Source organism: Hylobates moloch, unplaced genomic scaffold (assembly GCF_009828535.3).
Source record: "Hylobates moloch isolate HMO894 unplaced genomic scaffold, HMol_V3 SCAFFOLD_4, whole genome shotgun sequence".
In the NCBI taxonomy this organism is placed as follows: Eukaryota; Metazoa; Chordata; class Mammalia; order Primates; family Hylobatidae; genus Hylobates; species Hylobates moloch.
In genome coordinates this window covers 21,881,172-21,900,795 of record NW_026652279.1, presented here as the reverse complement: position 1 = coordinate 21,900,795, position 19,624 = coordinate 21,881,172, and the positions used below count along the sequence as shown (strand labels likewise).

The window sequence follows — 19,624 nt, the reverse complement described above, 5'->3', positions numbered from 1 at the left end:
TACTTAAAGGGAAGCAAGGAAGAGGTATTTAGTCAATACAATACAATACAATACGACAGCAGGCAAAGTGTTGCTGTTCATGTTGGTTAAATATTTTCCAGCAGCTCAATATAAAGTGGCAAGTAAGAGCAACTTCAGACAACACACAAATGATACTTGTTTTCTGTGGTTAAGGACCACAGAGATTATACAGGCTCCAAATCACTGAAATGACAAGCGATTTTTTTCTTTTCACTCATCTATAATTTCTGATTTTAAAACAATCAATAAGTATTATTTATATAAAAGAAAAGCTTTCTTCTAATTAGAAAATTATACATGTTCAATGGAGAAAACTTGGAAAACAAAAAAAAGCACAAAGGAAAAAAAGTCACTAGTAATTCACCATCTAGAGACATTTGCTCAATATCTTAATTCCTTCTGGCCTTAAAAAAATGCAATTTATAGATATATATTGTTTACAAAAATATTAGACCATAATATTGGCACATAACCAGCCTTTCACCAAGCCATCAGGAATATTTTCCTGTCAAAAATGATCACCTGGTATTTCACTATATAGGAAAAACATGATTAATATAACCAATATGTTTTTTAAAAACAATCAAGACGTTTCCAATTATATGTCATAATAAATAATGCTGTGAGGAACAATTCTATACATGCCTCTATACATGCTCGTCTAGTTATTCCTTTTCGGCAAATTTTTGGAAATGGAGTATTTGGGTCAAATGGTATAAGAGAAACATTTTGCCTACTGCTTTCAGAAAGGAAGGATCAGTTTACATTAACCACTAGTAAAGAATCATGCCCATTTTACCCCACTCTCACTAGTACTGGGCACCATCAGGCTTTTTAACCTTCACTAATGTCACAGGTAAAACACAGGATTGCACTGTTTTAATTAGCATGTCTTTGTTTAGCACCAAGGATGAACATTTTTCCGTATTTACTGACCATCTGGATTTCTGCTTTTGTTAACTGCCTGCTTATGAACTTTGCACATTTTCATCTCCAGGTGTTAATATTTTTCTAAGGACACAGCTTTAATGCAGGCTCAAGATCAGGTCCAGCCAGTCTTTGGGGTGGGCGGCAGTTTAATTAGGCCACCAGATTACCTTCCCTACTTTCTGGCCTGCTGGCATGGAGGGAGCTCTCCCAACCCTGGAACACATGGGTGTTCCCTGCTCAGGTCTCTCTCCTTTTACAGGCAGCCCAATTTCTTTTGGTTGCAGGCTTTCCTTATTAGTAGAATAATTTGAAGTGTCCGTGTTTTCTGGTTCTTACCAGACACATCCAGTAGTGCTTTGATACCAAAAGGAGCACATCAGTTGAAGCCACAAACAAGTCAAGCTTAGAAAATCCCCCCTGAAGCACAGGAGAGGCACCCAACCACAATCTAGTTTGATCCTATTGCGTTTCCTAAAAGTGAACTGAGGTAGCATCATCAGAAGCTGAGAGTTACCCTTATCTTTCTGTGATAGGTTAGAGACTTGAAAGCACAGATGCAAACTGGAACATGAAATGCCAGTTTCACTGATGCAAGGACTTTTTCACATGCTTGAATAAAAGGCAGTGCCAACTTCGGAATCAACAGAGTTGTGTGGCTCTCCTGCCTCCACCAGTTACAGTGTGACTCTGAGCAAGTTACCTAACCTCACCAAGCCTCAGTTTCCTCAGGTGTAATTGGAAGATACCATCTACCTCAAAGGTGGTAGTGAGAGTGTGTAGAGAAGAGTGCAGGGTGAGCACTCACAAAACGGCTGTCCCTGTGCTGTGCTCCTGACTGAGGCCTATGAGGGTAGGGACTGTGTTCCTCTCACCATTATGTGCCCTGCATCAGGCACTGGCACTGGCCTGCATTGCAAGTAATCAAAAGAAGGGGACTCAAATGAACAGAAAAGAAGCAAAGCCAACTGGAGGCAGATTGGAGGAAAGGTCGAAGTGTCTACTGGGGCGAGGTGGCATTGACCAAAGCGGAATATCCTGTCTCTTGGGAGAGACCCCTTGGCAGGGATGAGAGAGACCACCAACTGAACTCTGCCACCCTCCCAAGGGATGACAGGAATTTGTTGTCCAGGGACATGATGGCATGAGACAAAAAGTTCCAGAACAGACATAAGTCTCTAAAGATTTCTGATACAAAGTGACCAAAATAGGCCACATAATGGGAATCACAAGTATATCCTGAGACCTCTTTGCCTAAAACCTCAAAATATAGCCAGACCTATTTTAAGATGAGGGAAAAGAATCCATTCCCTTTAGCCTGCCAAAATCCACCCCTAATGGAATGAGCTAATCCTAGTGATCTGAACGGTGAATTCCTTATGGTGTTTTGGACGGGGGAAGGAATATAGAATGACAAAGACAATAATAATAGCTGGCAATCGTTCGGCAGTGCTATTCTAAGACCCTGACCTGAACAGCTGCATGTAATCCCTATGACGGCCCTGTGAGGGAGATACACTGTTCTCATTTTGCAGATGAGGAAACTGAGGCACAAGGCAGTCAAGTATGTTAAGCGAAGGGAGCATCTCACACAGTTGCATTTTGTGCTTTCAAATCTCTAACCTATTGCAGAAAGATAAGAGTAACTCCCAGTTTCTGATGATGCTGCTACCTCAGTTCACTTTTAGAAAATGCAACAGGATCAAACTAGATTGTGGCTGGATGCCTCTCATACGTGCTTCGGGGGGATTTTCTAAGCACCTCCCTGAAGAGCTTTCCTTGCTCTGCCTTTTGCAAGTCCCCCCTCTCTTTGTAAGTCAACCCTTGGGCCTTGGTCATTTCTGTCCTCACAGATATTTTAATATTCCTAGGCTCTTTATGGTGTTGCTTGCAGATAGGTCAATTTTATGCTTCCTGTCATTTTATGTAGGTACAAGAAAATGGTTTCTTATCTACAACGCCACAGGTCTAGATTCCCTCTAACTACAGGAAAGTAAGCAGTTACTTGATTTGTAATTTAAAAACCTGCTCAGGAGGAAGGTGATGGAACCAACTTATTTTATAGACTGTCAAGACATTAAGCACTTGGCTCGTATCGGAACAAAATGAGCTACTGAAAGGGTCTCCTAGACCAATAAATCTACTGAGCTCATGATCATGAATCCTGGGGCTTCAAAACTAGCTCCTACTCTTGTGGTCACTACATGTGTTCATGAGAAATGGATTCCATGAGAACTGTTGGAATGACAGCCTCAAAAACACTCCTCTTGGTATAAGTGCTGGCTGAGTCTAAGAAGTAAAGAAAAACAAAGGTGCATGGAAAGGAAACATCTCCTGAACCTACTGCAGGCATTTTCCATTACTGAGAAGTAACAGATCGGGAGTGCACAGTACACAGTGCAGTTGTGTGACTCCTGAATTCCTGGGCTGACCCAATTCCTGTGGAGCTTTCCTCTCAGATCCCCCAAAGGCTGCAAACTGTGGAGCTTCAATCTTGGTGGACCAGGCACACCAATTACCATTAAAAGGAAGGGTCTGTGATGAGAGAGAGGACATAGGACACTCTCCCAGTTTCCCCACACATAAAATATTTCCACACCAGGTACTCACCAGCAGACTGTAGAAGAATTCATGGACAAAGAGCCCCATGGCACAGATCACCAGATATAACAAATGATAGAGGAACTCAACATCCAGAACCATGGCTCGGTAGCCTCTTGTGAACGTCCCACAGTTGCCCACAAAGCTCATTAGAAAGATGATTTTATTGCATACCTGAGAACAATGACAGGACCAGTCAGATGGCACGGACTGTGCCAAACTCTTCATGAGAGCAAAGAGAGCATCTCACACAAATGAATTTCAGTCACCGTGCCCAAAGAAATGCTTCCTTTTCCACCCGGTGCCCACCAAACCCGCCAAGAACCATTTGCAGATCTAAGTCATTTCATTACTTTGCTTTTCAGGCATATTACAAATTACACGGTAGTCAAATAACTTCATGCGCAACAGTAATCAAGTAGCATTTCTCTATGGCAAAAACAAAATTAACACATACTGAGATTATGATTTTCAAAATGAGATATGAATCATTTCTAACATTCTTGTATGAGTTAGTCAAACACAGAAGTCACCTCAATCCACGAACCCTGTGATCAGCATGATCAAAAGCATTTTCTGAATTTGTTACATTCTAGGCACTGTAAGGTGGCAATTTAACGAGCAGTGATCAGTTCTTGCCTTTCATTGCTCCTAAGTTCACAGGGAAAACAAGAATTTTCTTGGAGAAAAAAAAACATAAGGGACTTCAGGATGAGTTCTGTTCTCCTGCCCTCTCTTCTGGGAATAACTTCTCATTTTCCTTTGGGGACCATTCCTCTCTGGGCAGCAGTCTTTGAGGTCTGGGTGGGGCTCCAACCTGGCCATCACAATATTGTACTCCCCTGGGTACAATGACTGGTTTAGAGATAGACACAGGACCAAATGGAGCCAATGATGTCCACTGAGCTCTTTCTTGGGACTGCAGCCAAAGATAATTTTGTTCTTTCCCACCAACTTTGAACCTGAGCAGCTGTAAACTCTGGAGCTGCCACATTACCAACACTGAAGGCACCACCAGCAGTGGGGACACAGAGCCGAAAGATGGCAAGGAGGAACTGGGCCCTGAGGACACTGTGTGAGCCCCTGTATCAGCTGTGCCTGAAGCGAGGCTTTTGGTTTCTTGGTCAAAATGAACCAATACATATTCTCCTTTGCTGAGGCTAGCATGGATTAGGTTTTCTGACATCTACAACTGAAGGAGTCCTAACTGAACTACTGTGCAATATAGTCCCACCTTTGATAGAAACCCCAAGGCCTGGAAGTCCATCTCTAGCAATATGTTGACAGAAAAACTTGGCTCAGGAGGAGGCCAGAGAGGAACCTCTCTGGATGCACTTGGTAAAACCATCTTCTGCTACTCTAGCTCCCTTGGCCACAGGTGCAGGGGAAATACTGCCAGTTAATCTGGTAGGTCGGTGTAAGTGAGCTTCTCGGCAATCAGATAAGCGAGGAAGCCGACACCCACAGATCGCTGCTGGCTTTCTCAGACAGGCTAGGCATTCAATCTGCCAGTTTTTTCCAAAATTCTAACCTTTGCTAGTGGAGGGGATTTCATAGGGTGGGAAAGTATCACTGATTCTGGACGATCCATCATTATGTGGTTTCAGGGAGGGGCAGATGGTGCCCTGGGTGACATCACACATTACAGGACCTCAAACACACCCCAGCTCCTGCCATCTTAACAACAGGGTGATCCACTTCACCTGAATCCATTCTCCCCTCTAACTTCTGCCCTAGTTTTCTCCATTGCTTCCCCAGGAAATAGCTGCTATTTGTGGTCTCAGCCTGCGGCTGGACTCTGCTTGTTAGTCTTAGATCTGGCTCCCATCCCCACCTCTCAACAGAGACAGCTCATGTGAAGTCTCCAAGGATTCTGCGCACCCAGCAGTCTTCCCGTCTGCTCTTAGCATCTTTCCCAGCTCCTTGCAGCGTGACAAGTCTCCCACTGCACCCTGCTCACCACTCTCCCAGCTGGGCTTCAGGACCCCACCTTCTCCTCCTCCAGCTCTCAGAACTCCAATATTCTTTCTCTGTCTCCGTCCACAGGTACTTTCCCTCTCCCATACATTCCATGTGGGTGTTTCTCTCTTTTCAAATTCACTCTAGGCGGGGCATGGTGGCTCACGCCTATAATCCCAGCACTTTCGGAGGCCGAGGCAGATGGATTGCCTGAGTTCAGGAGTTCGCGACCAGCCTCGGCAACACGGTGAAACCTCGTCTCTACTAAAATACAAAAAATTAGCCAGGCATGGCGGAACACGCCTGTAGTCCCAGCTACTTGGGAGGCTGAGGGAGGAGAATTGTTTGAACCCAGGAGGCGGATGTTGCAGTGAGCCGAGATTGTACCACTGTACTCCAGCCTGGGTGACAGATCGAGACTCTGTCTCAAAAAAAATGTAAAATAAAATTCACTCTAAATAATTATTTATTATAGCTGTTTGCCCCCTACCAGCTCATGTTGTTGTAAATGGTAATTAATTATCTCAGCTGAGTCTTTTCCCCAACTGATTTGTGTTAAAGAAGTGATAACTGTGGAATGATTATTAGAGAAGGCCAGAGAAAAAAAAGAACTAGACAGCCCATAGAAGACAGCCTCTGAAATACTGAACATTTTTTCTACCTAGTTGTTTATGTAATTCTTTTGTATTTCTTTCTTAAATGGTTTCCTCTCACTGCAGGCAATCCCTACATTCCCCTTCCCACAGTGATCTCTCTCTGTAGTTCTGGTCATGTATTTCCAGATGCCGCAGCTCACGTTAACAGCGTGTCTTTCCACCTGAAGCCCAGTAGGTCAACGATTTAAATGCATTTTCACCCTGAAAAACTAGACCTTTGCATGACTTCATTTTAGATGGCCACATTATTCTTCTCCCAATCATTTGTGACTGAAAATTTGGAGCCATATTTGCCTCCTTCATTACCCAGTCAAGACAGTGATACCCTCTTTGTCTGAAAAAGGGACCCAGAATGGCGATAGGATTTGGTTCTGTGTCCCCACCAAATCTGTTCAATTGTAATCTCCAGTGTCAGAGGTGGGGCCTGGTGGGAGGTGACTGGATCATAAATAGTTTAGCGCCACCTGTCCTGGATACAGTATAGCGATAGAGAGCTGGTTGTTTAAAAGTGTGTAGCGCCTCCCCATCCGCTTCCTCCTGTTCCAGCTCCAACTTTGCTGCTTTTACTCCGCCATGAGTGAAAGCTCCCTGAGGCCTCCCCAGAAGCAGATGCTGCCATGCTTCCTGTACAGCTGCAAAACCTCAAGCCAATTAAACCTCTTTTCTTATAAATTACCGAGTCTCAGGCATTTTATAGCAATGTGAGAACGAATTAATACAAGCGCATTGCTTTCTGGGTGGAGTAAGGTTCTGACTCTGTGCCCACCCTGTGTTACTATTTCCTCCTCTCTCTCTCTTTCTTTCTTTCTTTTTTTTTTTTAATCAGTCTCATTCTGTCACCCAGGCTGGAGTGAAGTGGCACCATCTCAGCCCACTGCAACCTCCGCCTCCCAGGTTCAAGAGATTCTCGTGCCTCAGCCTCCCAAGTAGCTGGGATTACAAGCATGCATTACCATGCCAGGCTAATTTTTGTATTTTTTTTTTAGTAGAGAGGGGTTTCACATGCATACTGGCCAGGCTGGTCTTGAACTCCTGGCCTCAAGCAATTTGCCCGCCTTGGCCTCCCAAAGTGCTGGGATTACAGGCTTGAGCCACGGTGCCCAGCCTATTTCCTTCCCATTTCTGACGTCCATACCTCCCTTCTTTCTTCTACACTATGTCCAAGACTCAGGCTTCTCAAACCTAATCAAAGCATCGCTACAGCCCCTAAAAAGGCTCCTTGCCTCTAGTCCCCCCTGATGAATCCACATAACATGCCATACTGAATGCATTTTCTCAAGAATACTTCTTCGTATGGACCATTTCTTGGCTCAAAAACACCACAGGCACTTTCCACTACTGGGAACAGAGTTTCCAACATATATTCTATACAACACTAATCTCAAGTGATACTTAGAAAAAACTGCAGGAAAATGAGTTTGGGAAACAGAAAGACCCTGTTTTCCTTGGAGGTTCCTAATCCATATTAGTACATTAAAGTCTGTGAGGAAGCCTGCAGTAATGAAACCTTTCATTGTGTTTACTTCAGCATTTTTCATGTGGATTCACTCACAGGACCCTTTTTTCACCTCATTTATCAATGTGGAATATGCTCTGGGAATGCTGACCTGGGGGATGAAGTCCAGTTGCTTTATCGTAAAATTCAGTGCTGCAAGTGACTTATACAGGATCGGTTCCTACTGATCACTACTGAACCACGAATGAGGTGAAACTCTTTATTGTCTGTTGATAACATCCCGAGCTTTCCCACTGTTCTGCTCTGGCCTATGGGGCCCACGAAACCAAAGAACTCTTCTCAATCCCTGCTTCATGGCCAGATCCTCTCCATTCCCTTTTTTTAAAATTATTCATTTATTTGTTCATTTATTTATTTTTGAGATGGAGTCTCCCTTTGTCATCCAGGCTGGAGTGCAGTGGTGCCATCTTAGCTCACTACAACCTCCACCTCTCAGGTTCAAGTGATTCTCCAGCCTCAGTCTCCCGAGTAGCTAGGATTATAGGCGCATGCTATCAAACCCAGCTAATTTTTGTATTTTTAGTAGAGATAGCGTTCTGCCATGTTAGCCAGGCTGGTCTCAAATTCCTGACCTCAAGTGATCCACTCACCCTGGCCTCCCAAAGTGCTGGGATTATAGATGTGAGCCACCGAGCCTGGCCCTCCATTCCTTAAGTCCTAACTTCCATCCTGCCTCCTCCCCGCTCTAAGCTTTTCAGCTTGACATGGCCTCTTCTCCTCTAAAGTCCTTGCTGCCTGTGCCATTTGAATACCCCTTTGGGACTTTTGCTGTTGCACTGAATTACTGTATTATTTTGCGATATCACTTCCAGTTTTGCACGGGACCTCAGCTTCCTATATGCTCAGGGCAGAAACCCGTGGAAGGCATTTTTAGATCCTCCAGTGCCTCACATGTCCAAATTTTCTCCTTCCCTTCACCAGGAAGCCTCTCCAATGTATGGTTTTATATCAGTTTCTCCTAAGAATTCTTCCAGAGATGAAATTGGCTTCTATCTCTCAATGGTAGTGAAACAGCATTTCTAAATGTCACCACTGACTTTTAAAGAATTGTCTCTGCTTCTCCTCTTCCCTCTCTACCTGCCCTGTCTCTGTATTTGGCCAGGCCCTCTTACCTATCCCTTCTTTTCTATGTGGCCCTTTCCAGAAGTGGGTACTGTGTTAATATTTGATCATTTCACTTATTGTCTAAAATCTTCTGTCCCAACAAAGCTTTGACCAGATTGGCAAAACTAACTTAAATCTCAAAGCGCTACCACTTTTTCGGCCTATCTCCTGACAGGGATAGTCCCTAAAAGTGAGAGTGCTGATGCCCAAGGGATACATTACAAGGCTCACTGCACCACGAGGAGGTCAAGAGGGAGACGTCCACCTGCAGCAATCCCTTGCTTCTGCTATTTACACAGTTGCCCCAAACAATAATTTTCTGGACTGAAAGCAGAGGCCAGGATTCTAGAAACCAGAATGCAAGGCACTCCTATTAATCTGCAAACAAAACAGTGGCAAGGAAGGTATTCACACTTACATTGAAAGCGCCCAGAAGAAACAACGTGGGTTGTAACCCAACTGAAAATATCAATCGTAGAATCGTGGAGGCAATTAAGGCCCGGATGCCATGGGGCTTGGGGAGGGCAATGACGATGGCCAGAGAGATGAGCATGGCTGTCCACAGGAGTCCTGACCAGTGGGGCTCCAGGGTTCCTGCAAGGACAAAACAGGGTTCTCTCACTAATCTGTGCATTCACTGAGTACAGGGGAAAGACCTAAAACATGCACCATTACAGATTCTTCAATAACTTTTTGGGCTTAGCAGTCCCAACTCTCACCTCAAATTCTCTGCCCCATCCATAACCAGTCCCATCAGCATCTTTTGACCTCCAAGCCTTCACACATGCTCCTTCTGCTGGGAAGTTCTTCCCTTCTCATTCATCTCGGGTCTCAGCTTTGACATTACTTCTTCCAGGAAGCCTCCCCCAATCCCCTTCCTCCCCACAAAAACATGTCAGGAGTTCCCTCCTCCTCCGTACTCCCTGCTTCCAGTCATCCCTACAGGACATTATTTCCTAATGGTCAGTTTACTTGTCTCTCTCTCACCAGATTGCACATTCCCCAAGGGAAGTACCTGGTGCCTGGAAGGTACTCACGAAAAGCTTGTTCGAGAAATAAAACTCATGCATGTGTCACACTTCACTCAGAGAAGGCGACGTGGAAGCCTAAACTTAATTTCTATTAAAAGTATGCAACGGAAAACTGCAGGTCCCCTGCCTGAATCAGATTTCTCCAAGGGAAGGAGAAAGGCAACTTCCGTGTCATGAGCATCATCCTACAATTAGATTATCCCTGCAGTCAAAGAGCTTATACCAATTTTTGTCATCTCTTGCTACTGCAAGTTCTATTTAGAGTGTCCCACGAGACGGCTTGGTTATATAACATGAGCCAACACGGCTAAAAATATAGTTCTGTAAAACACTCATTAAAAAAAAAACACCCCTATTTCAAATGCTGTCACATTTTGAGTCTCCTTCAGATGTAAACAAGCAGCACTACATGATTAAGGCCACTTATATAAAGGAGCTTCACTTCTTCAGAGATGCTGGGATTGTGGCACCATTGGGGAGGAGACACCTTTGCAGGGCACAGCTCTTCCACCAGCTGCTGGCTGCCCTAGTTCATTGAGTCCACGCCTGCCGAGATTCAGCCTCACTTTAACAACTGTTCCCCCCAGCCCAGCCACTTACCTCTTCCCTTTTGAAATCCTTCAAAAGGCAAAGCTGATTGGGAATGGGGACAAAGAGGCAGAGGTTTCTCAGAAATTCAAGAAGTGCACATTGAGGCACATGTGCCGCTTTCTACGCATTTAACAATTGTTAGACATCGTGTCAAGCCCTTGACGTTGATGATCATTTATTTATCCTATTGTCCCCAGTCTACTCTAAAGGAAACTGAGTCTCAGGTTACATTTCTTGCCCAAAGTGATGCAGCAAATGGCTGCAGACCGTTTGCCTCTGAAGTCGATGGTCCTTAATCAATATTTTAAAACATCCATGTATTTTAAGTGTAAAATTTGGTGAATCTTGGCAGTTTATATAGTCATGTGACCACCGCATGTAATTGTCACCACAGTCAAGATACAGAACATTTTTATCACTCTAAAAGTCTCCTTGTGCCTCTCTGCAGGTGATGCCTTGCCCCATCCCTACCCCCAGCTACCACTGATCTAATGTCAGTCCCTATAGCTTTGCACTTTCTAGAATTTCATAAAAATGGGAAAATAATCCTATCAGGTAGTCTTTTGTGCTTGACTTCTTTCATCTAGCAAGTTTTTAAGATGCATCCAGGTTACCATGTATGTGTTGATACTTTGTACTTTTTATTGCTGACTATATTATAGTATGGATATATTACAATTTATTTGTCCAGTTAACAATCAATGAGTTTCCAGTTTGGAGTGATTACAAATAATGTACAATTCTTGGAGTGGACATATTTTCATTTCACTTGGACAAACATAGAGAAGTAGAATGTTGGATCCTACATATATGTTTAACTTTAAAAGACAATACCAAACTGTTTTCCAAGGTGAATGTATCACATTGCCTTCCCACCAGCAGTATATGACAGTTCTATCTGATCCACACCATCACCAACACTTGGTAGTGCCCATCTTTTTCATTTCGTCATTCTAGTAGGTTTGCAGTGGTATGGTGTTGTGATTTTAATTTACATTTCCCTGATAACTAGTGATGCTCAACATCGTTTCACGTGCTTACTGGCCATTCATACATCTTCTTCTGTGAAGTGTCTGATCAAATGCTTTGCCCACTGTTTCCATTGAATAGTTTTTGTATTGTTAAGAGTTCTTTACATATTCTGGATATAAGCCTTTTATCAGATATATATTTTGCAACTATTTTCTCCCAGTCTGTGGCTTACTTATCATTTTCTGAAATGCTTAATGCCATTTTAAATGGACTCTTAAAATGATCTCAGTATCATCAGTGTGACCAGTACAATGTATGTCCCAAATCCTGAAGAGGCCAATGTAAAAATGCTGTCTCCTCACTATAACAGCAGTGTTAAAAAAACATAGTGCTAGATTCCAAAAAACCAACTCTAGAAAGACATCTTTGAGACAGTTGGAGAAATCTGAATTTGGACAGGCTATTACAGGATTTGCTGTTAGTTTTGTTAGATATGATAATGGCATGGTGATTATACGTATTTTAAAATGTCCTCATAAGTTAGAGATATACACTGAAATATTTATGGACAAAAAACCCAAGATGTCTAGACTTCTTTAAAATGTTTCAGAAAATATAGTACGGGGATAGATGAAACAAGATAGGCAAAATTGTTAAAGCTGGCTGATAGGTATATGGTAGCTCATTATACTGGTCTTTCTACTTGTGTGTATATTTGACAATTTCAATAATAAAAACATTTAAAAAGTAGTACTACATTTGCTTTAGCCATCACGGCATGCTGACAAATTCAGTAAGCAATCTGAAGCTGCCTGAGTTGCACGCTTTTGAAAGACTGTAACTTGTCAGTTCTAAAACAAAGGTGGGGGGCGGGCAGTGATACTTTTGAAAAGGAGCTTTTAAGGCCACTGGTTCTTGGCAGTCGCAAACCTTGTAAGCCACAGAACCACACAAAATCAGCACACATAATACGGCTATTATACACATTCAAGAGGGACATTATGAAATCTTGCCTTTAGGATGCAACAAATCCTAACACATATTAGCTCAAAGAAATACTTTCAGGTCAACAAACCAGATCTTGTTTCTAGGCAGGGTTAATACAACCCTTCTACTGAGGATGGTTAGCAGTGAGTATAGGAAATGCCCTCAATGCATCTTACAAAAGGAAAAAAGAATCCCTCTGAGAGTGAACTGATGCACTTAAGGCAATATCAGCTACTAGATAATGGAAAAGGCTTCCTTGGGTCATATCAGCCTCAGGTCAAATCTCCTAGGAGCTCTGATTAATGCTTTCAGTTTAGTCCATCAGCATGAAGTTCTCAAGCCCATGATTCCAAACCAGGCATCCTTGCCTCCTGCAGACCAGCCTGAGTTGATGGCTCATTCAGAATGCACCATTTTAGAGTTGGAAGGACCCTCAATAGTCATACCATCCAGGAGATCTCAAGCTTGGATGGGCAAGAAACACATGCTCTGGAGATCTTGACTAGTTTGCCAACTGTTCTTCCCCGGGTTCTACAGGACTTTCTGAAGCCATATCAAAGTTTTCTAACCATGGGCTTAATGTAAGCATCTCTTCACATAGAGGATGACAAGGACTTGCTGAAGTGGCTTGCCCAGAGTGGCTTGGCAAATGGGCAGCAGGAGTCAGGCAGAGACCTTAAGTCTCTGGACTTCCTAAGTCTAAGAATGGCACTGCAGGAAGCTTGTCACTGAAGGGTGGGGGGCTGTTAACTCCCTGTCCCCAGAACTGGCCTGAATGCTGCCACAAATGACTGGTGAAGAAAACAGACGTGGCAAATAATAAAATCTGTTTGAAATATTTTTAAGGCAATGGAGAGTAAGTGAAAACACACACAAGGTAAGGGTTGAATAATCTGCTGTGAGGAACATGATAACTTCCCTGAGGCGAAAGGAGACCTGGGCCTCCTCCGCCACAGCCGACTGAGCTCCTCACTAGCCTTCTGCCACACATACCTCTGCTGACTGGCAGCTGGGTTAAGGTGGACATCCCCAAAGAGAAAACCTTGTAGCCCTGGGTTCTAGTCAAATCTTTTTAGACATAGACATGGGCATTCATGTTTCCTGACATGACATTAAAAAAAAATCCCCCCTGGACTTGTGTTTAGATTGTACTTTTCGGAGGGAGGGCATTCAGATGGTGGCTTCCATGTAACTTAAGGTCAAACAGAAAAGCTAACTCCTCAAAAGGGTAACTTAGGCATATAAGCATTACACAATATGACATCGCTTTCAAATTGGTCCTTAAACTGACCCACTACCCATACATGTCTGCTTCAGTTGATGTCTGCATGATTAAGCTAAAGAGTGGAGCCTGAAACTTACTCCTGTGTGGTTTCTGTGTCTTACGTTTTGGTTCTTTATCCCATTATCTTTCACACAGGGTGGTTCCTGGCAGGTTGTTATATGCATATGTGAGGTGATCTGCCAAAAAGCTCTGATGAAAAATTTAGCTGGGAGGTGGACCTCCCAGGTGGCTGTTGTGAATGTCAGAAAAGGGGCCATGAATGTATCACAGAAGAGGAGCTCTGAATGCCTGCCACTGGAACCCCACAAGTGAGGACGCCTCTAGGGTGCCATTAATGTGTTAAGGGGCCCCAAAGAGCAAAATGCCTCCCTCCGAATTGTCTGCCTTTTCTCAGCAAAATGTGTAGCCTGGAAGGAGGTGGGCTGGGGGGAATCCAGAAAGACCATAATCATCAAGTTTTGTTATGTGAATAATGGCAGGTACCTCTTAATAGACTAAACATTGCACAGTCTGCAGTCATTCAAGTCCTGCCTCCCCTCTGACCACTGGCAAAAAAAATATTCCAGAGATTTCTTACAAATTCTTTAGTCTGAAATCAATTCCAGAAGTGCAGTGTGGCAATACATACACTGGACTGAGCATCAAGACATCTGTGTTTTAGGGTTAGCTCTGCCATTAGTTAGCTATGTGACTTTGGCCCGATCTCTTAACTGCCCTGAGACATAGCTTCCTCATATATAAAACAAGGGGCTGATTAAGAGACTTTCTCTCAGGTTTAATAGTATCTAGCTGCTTCTCTTTCTTTCCTGGTTAAAAAAAATGGATACAAAAGTTAAATTATTTTAAGTTAGATTTAAAACTAAATCTGTGGTAACAGCTACACTCTCCTCTTGTCTGAATGTGGATAACTGGGATCCCCAATATTGCACCAATACATCCAGGAACCACAATTGAGATGCAAGTCATAGCCTTCCTGCTGCTTCTAATAGGTTTTTTGAAGTTAAAAGATATGGGTACCTCCTCGGACTCCCTTAAATGGGTAGAAAAACGCCACAAGCAGGTTCATCAGGACGGCCAGGTTAAACGAAATGCTGCTCCAGAAAGACATGTTGCGGGCACACCAGTACAACACGGGCTGGGCTGCAGAGACAAAGGCAAAGCCGTGTGAGGTTGGAGATCCCAAGCCGGAACGCCAGGAATGCAGTGTGGCCCTTCCGCCTGCTCTGCCCCACAAGTCCACTTTTGTTCCCGGTTTTTACCACAACAGTAAAAATGATCGTTTGTTTTGAACTTGGTACATAATGACATCAGATTGGTTTATTTATGTGTGGAGTACTTACTGGAATAGAAGATGTATTGGGGGTGGAGTAAGGAGAGGGGAAAAAGAGAAAAGTTGGAGCATCTATAAACCCTGCATACCCCAGCCACAGCCATCAGTTACGGAATCCGGGGGTTATCCAGAGTTCACATATTGAGTCCTCGGTTCCCCCTAGGGCTCCGGGACCAGACGAGATGCCCAGAGAGACCCAAAAATTCAATTAGCTTTTTAGAAGTGCGGGGCACTGGGGAGGGGCAGGGGAGATACAGCATTCAGAGTCAGCCCCACCGGGCCCCAGACTAGGGCTGGTATCATTTCCACATTCCTCTCTGGCTCAACATGCTCCGCTAACAGGCCAGTGCCTAAAAGCAAGACAATGATTCCTTTCCTGGCATTGAGTCATCTGCCATTTCCCTGAAGTTGGATGATCATTCTTGAGGACAGGGAAGTGAAGGGTACAAGTTGCTGACCTGGTGGTCAGCAGCAGAGTTCGCATTTCCAGGGCTATGGCAGAGAGAGGATGTGGCAGCAAAGCCATCACAAAGGGGCAAGAGACAGAGACACTTTGGACATTGCTGCCACCTTAATCCACCGTTGCCCACAGGTTATCCCACACTGGCCGGGCACTCTCAGTCTTAGAACAACAAACGCTTGGTTACAGGGGTGCCTTTTTCCCTGAACTCTTTTTCAATGGTGCTTTACACTTAGGGTGATGCTCCAAAATAGACATGGTAGGCATAATTTCAGTGTCCATGTCAGAGGCAAAATTTCCAAAAGACAGTCTCATTCCACATCATCCCCCTCCAGAGAAAAGCATGGAGTACGTGAGAATGGATCTCTATCATATATTTCTTTTTCCCAATGAAGTCATCATGTAACTTTGGGACAGCAGCCAATGACAAATCCAATGGCCCTATAATAATGCTTGTAGCAGCAGCCAAGCCTTTGGGAGCTTCCAACCAAAATAAAATTATGGTACAATTAAATAGAGCCCTGGGTAATTTATTAATCGCCCATATCATGTTTGCACTTGGTAACAGGCAATGTTTCCAAACTGTAGAGTTTTAGAGCCATGAGCAATCATCTAGTTTAAAATCTCTCATTGTATAAACGAGGGAAACTGAGGCCCAGCACAGGGCAGAAGCAGTGGAGATCTTGTTACCCAGGTTAGTGATCCTCTGGGGTCAGCGACAGGGATAAAAATAAATGACCCATGTCAGAATTCAATGGGGGAGCCAGCCAGGACCCAGTCAACCACTAGGTAGCAATGTACTGTTTTTGGTAAGTTGATTGCTGAAGCAAATTTAAGCTGAGACAATTATCTGCTCTAGAAACAACAGCTATTGTGTTTCTTCTGGGACTGAAGCCCACTTCTGATCTGGATATGTAAACTCCAGAAGAGGATAGAAGAGATGAATGGCAAAGAGTTGATAACTGCTGAAGCTGAGTGATGGATATGTGGGAATCTGAAATATCCTCTCCACACTAGTGTGTGTATAAAAAGCTCATAAAACAAAGTTGGGGAGGAAAAAAGGATCTGGCAAAGCTCAGTGATGGTCTGCGTAAGCCAGCATTCGCTTCAGAGGGAGTGCTCCGTATCAAATGTGAGTGTGTGCACTGCAGGATATGCTAATATGATGGTAATAAATGGTCTTCAACTATGGCATATAGTTCATAAAATAAATCTTATTTTTATAAGGCTAACATTCTACTTAAGTTGTAATGTTGTTTTCAATCTGGACAAACATTCAGTCCTTCAAATCAACTAGGTATTTATCCAGGTGCAAGAAGATACTTAGAGACCAATCTTGACATGCAATGTCTTTTATTTCCTGTGGCACGTGGAACTATGTCCCTATCTACCTTTCCAGACACTTCTCCCACTCCCCTTCCCCATATACTCTGCCTTTGTATCCCAATCTAGTGGTGGTTCCTGAACACATCCCATACTCTCCAGCCTCTGCACACTCCCTTTGTGTCAATTTAAAAATATGTTCATGAATTATTTGATCCTCCTCCCTTCAAGTGGTACATCTTAATTTCCCTTCCACTTGAGTATGGGCTGGACTTAACGACTTGTTACTAATAAGTAAGAGTAGAGTGAAACTGCTGGTTCATGCCTTCTGAGACTAGGTGATATTAATAAAAAACATTGTGGCTTCCTCCTCCTCCTCTCTCTCTCCCTCTCCCTCTCCCTCATCAATAATTTGCTCTGAGGAAATCATCTGCCATGTCATGAGGATGCTGAAGCAGAGCTATGGAGAGGTCCATGTGGAGGGGAACTGATGCCTCCTGCCGACAGCCACGTAAGAGCACCGAGGAGTGGACTCCCTAGGTCCACTTAAGCCTTCAAATGATGGCAGCCCTGGCTGACATCCTGGCTACAACCTAATGAAAGACCTGAGCCAGAACCATCCAGAGGAGCCACTCCCGGCTTCCTGACCCCAAGAAACTGTGAGAAAATAAACATTTATTGTTTTAAGTCACGACATGTTGGGGCAATTTGTTATATAGCAATAAAAAGCAACTAACCTACTTTCTGTGGCAGCCAAATAATGTGCCCCCCTCAAACATGTTGACATGTGAATCATTAGAACTTGTGAATGTGCTACCTTACCTGGCAAAAGGGGCTTTGCAGGTATGATTAGGTTAAGGATGTGAGGTGGGGAGGTTGTCTTGGATTATCTGGGTAGGTCCAATGTGGTCACAAACGTCCGTATAGGTGAGAGAGTGAGAGAGGGAACAGGAGGGTCAGAGCCACAGTGGCACAGCATGAGAAATGCTCTACTGGACAATGCTGCTTTGAAGGTGGAGGGAGGATCCGGGGGCCTCAGGTAGCCTCTAGCAGCTAGAAAAGGATATGGCCTTCAGAAGGAACACAGCCCTATCAACACCTTGGTATTAGCCCAGCAAGAACCTTTTCAGACTTCTGACCTCCAGAACTGTAAGATAATCAACATATGTTGTCGTAAGCTTCAAGCTCTGTGGTAATTTGTTATAGCAGCAATGGGAAACGAATACATCTCCCTGTCCCCCAGTCTCTCAGGCTGCATCTATCCAAGTCCTACAGACCTTTCTAGATGCTACTCAGATCCTGCCTTTTCTCTGAAGCCTTCCTTTCTTGTACTTCCATGTGTCAATGCTTGATTACAGCTCTAGTCACAAACAGCTTGGTATTGCAGCCACTTAAAAATATGCCGTTGTTGTCTGCCCACTTCAGATAGTAAGTGCCCACAGGAGGAGTCATAGCTTACACACTGTTGAATTCCTCACTGTACCTTATAGCAGGGGTCCCCAACCCTGGGGCTGCGGACCAGTTCTGGCCCATAGCCTGTTATGAACTGGGCTGCACAGCAGAAGGTGAGCAGCAAGCATTACCGCCTAAGCTCTGCCTCCATCACATCAGCGAGGGCATTAGATGCTCATAGGAGTGCGAACGCTATTGTGAACTGTGCATGTGAGGGATCTAGTAGGCTGCACACTCCATAAGAAAATCTAATGCTTGATGATCTGAGGTGGAACAGTTTCATCCCAAAACCATCCCTCTGATCTGTGGAAAAATTGTCTTCCATGAAACGAGTCTCTGCTGCCATAAAGGTTGGGGACCGCTGCCTTACAGCATGTTTTCTACTTATCAGGGGCTAAAAGTTGGTTGGATAAATATACCTGCTACATTATAGCAAAAAGATGGAGTGCTGTGATCCTGGATTGGCAAGGCAATTTAAATAACCAAAGCCTAGGGCATCTCTTGGTAACATTCTTCCCTAGTTTTTTGTTTGTTTGTGTTTGTTTGAGAGGAACAGACCTTTACTGGAAGGCTTGGACTCCATATATGAGTGGGATAACCACACGGGAAAACCCCATGCAAGAAAGTGTCAGCATATTCACCTCTGCCTCGATTTCCTCTTTCTCTCCCTTCTTGTTTTCCTAGCCCAGAGTTTTCACTTCACTGGGGATAGGATCTTCAGGAAAGGATGTCAGAGAGGGACGGTGAGAGAGAGGATGTGAGTGCACAGAAGAGTATGTGTGTGTTCTAGTGTAAATAAAGCAGGGAAGAGAGTTCATGAAGCGCAGAGCAATTGCTATTTTAATCTTGCAGAAGAAAATACTAAGCCCCATCAGTCTCAGACAGACCTCACTATGTGTCTGAGCCCTCGCTGCATATTTACTGAAGCACAGATGATCCTCTGCAATACATCAGGAAAAGGTAAAACGGCGAAATGCATGAGCCTGAAAAATTGATTCTGCAGACTTATTAGGAGAGATATAAGCTACTTAGAGGGGAAAATGCATTTCATTTTAATTGTATTTCTGATGAGTACATTTCTCCCTCCCCAAGTGTCCAACTCATAGTTAATTCAGTTATTATTTTCAATTTCTCTCTTACCAGCAGATAGTTTTGAAGCCAATTAAAATCTTTCAGCTGACAACTGCAGTTGTGCTTAAGTTTCACTCAAATGAAAACTGTTTTTCAAAAAAAGAATGACTGAAATAAGGAAGGTATTAGCTACGATATAATATAAGTTTTGGCATAATGACCACGCTACAATCCATCAATTAGGTCATCTTAATCCCTCACTTCACAGGTGAGGGTCTGGGAGCAGTTAAGCCATTTGTCCCAGGGCCATGGAGCCTCTGGGGGGCAGAAATGGACTA

General features: G+C 43.8%; 1 protein-coding gene across 10 annotated transcripts in view; it reads right to left on the bottom strand.

Moving 5' to 3' along the window:
• ITPR1 (inositol 1,4,5-trisphosphate receptor type 1) overlaps positions 1-19,624 on the bottom strand; it is a 363,343-nt gene that overhangs the window by 37,818 nt on the left and 305,901 nt on the right. For all 10 annotated transcript variants that reach the window (XM_058437182.1, XM_058437183.1, XM_058437190.1 and 7 more), the window contains 3 exons: positions 14,668-14,790; positions 9,203-9,378; positions 3,559-3,723 (listed from right to left, as the gene is read on the bottom strand). In XM_058437182.1, coding sequence (XP_058293165.1) covers positions 3,559-3,723; positions 9,203-9,378; positions 14,668-14,790 — 464 coding nt within the window. The remainder of the gene's footprint in view (positions 1-3,558; positions 3,724-9,202; positions 9,379-14,667; positions 14,791-19,624) is intronic.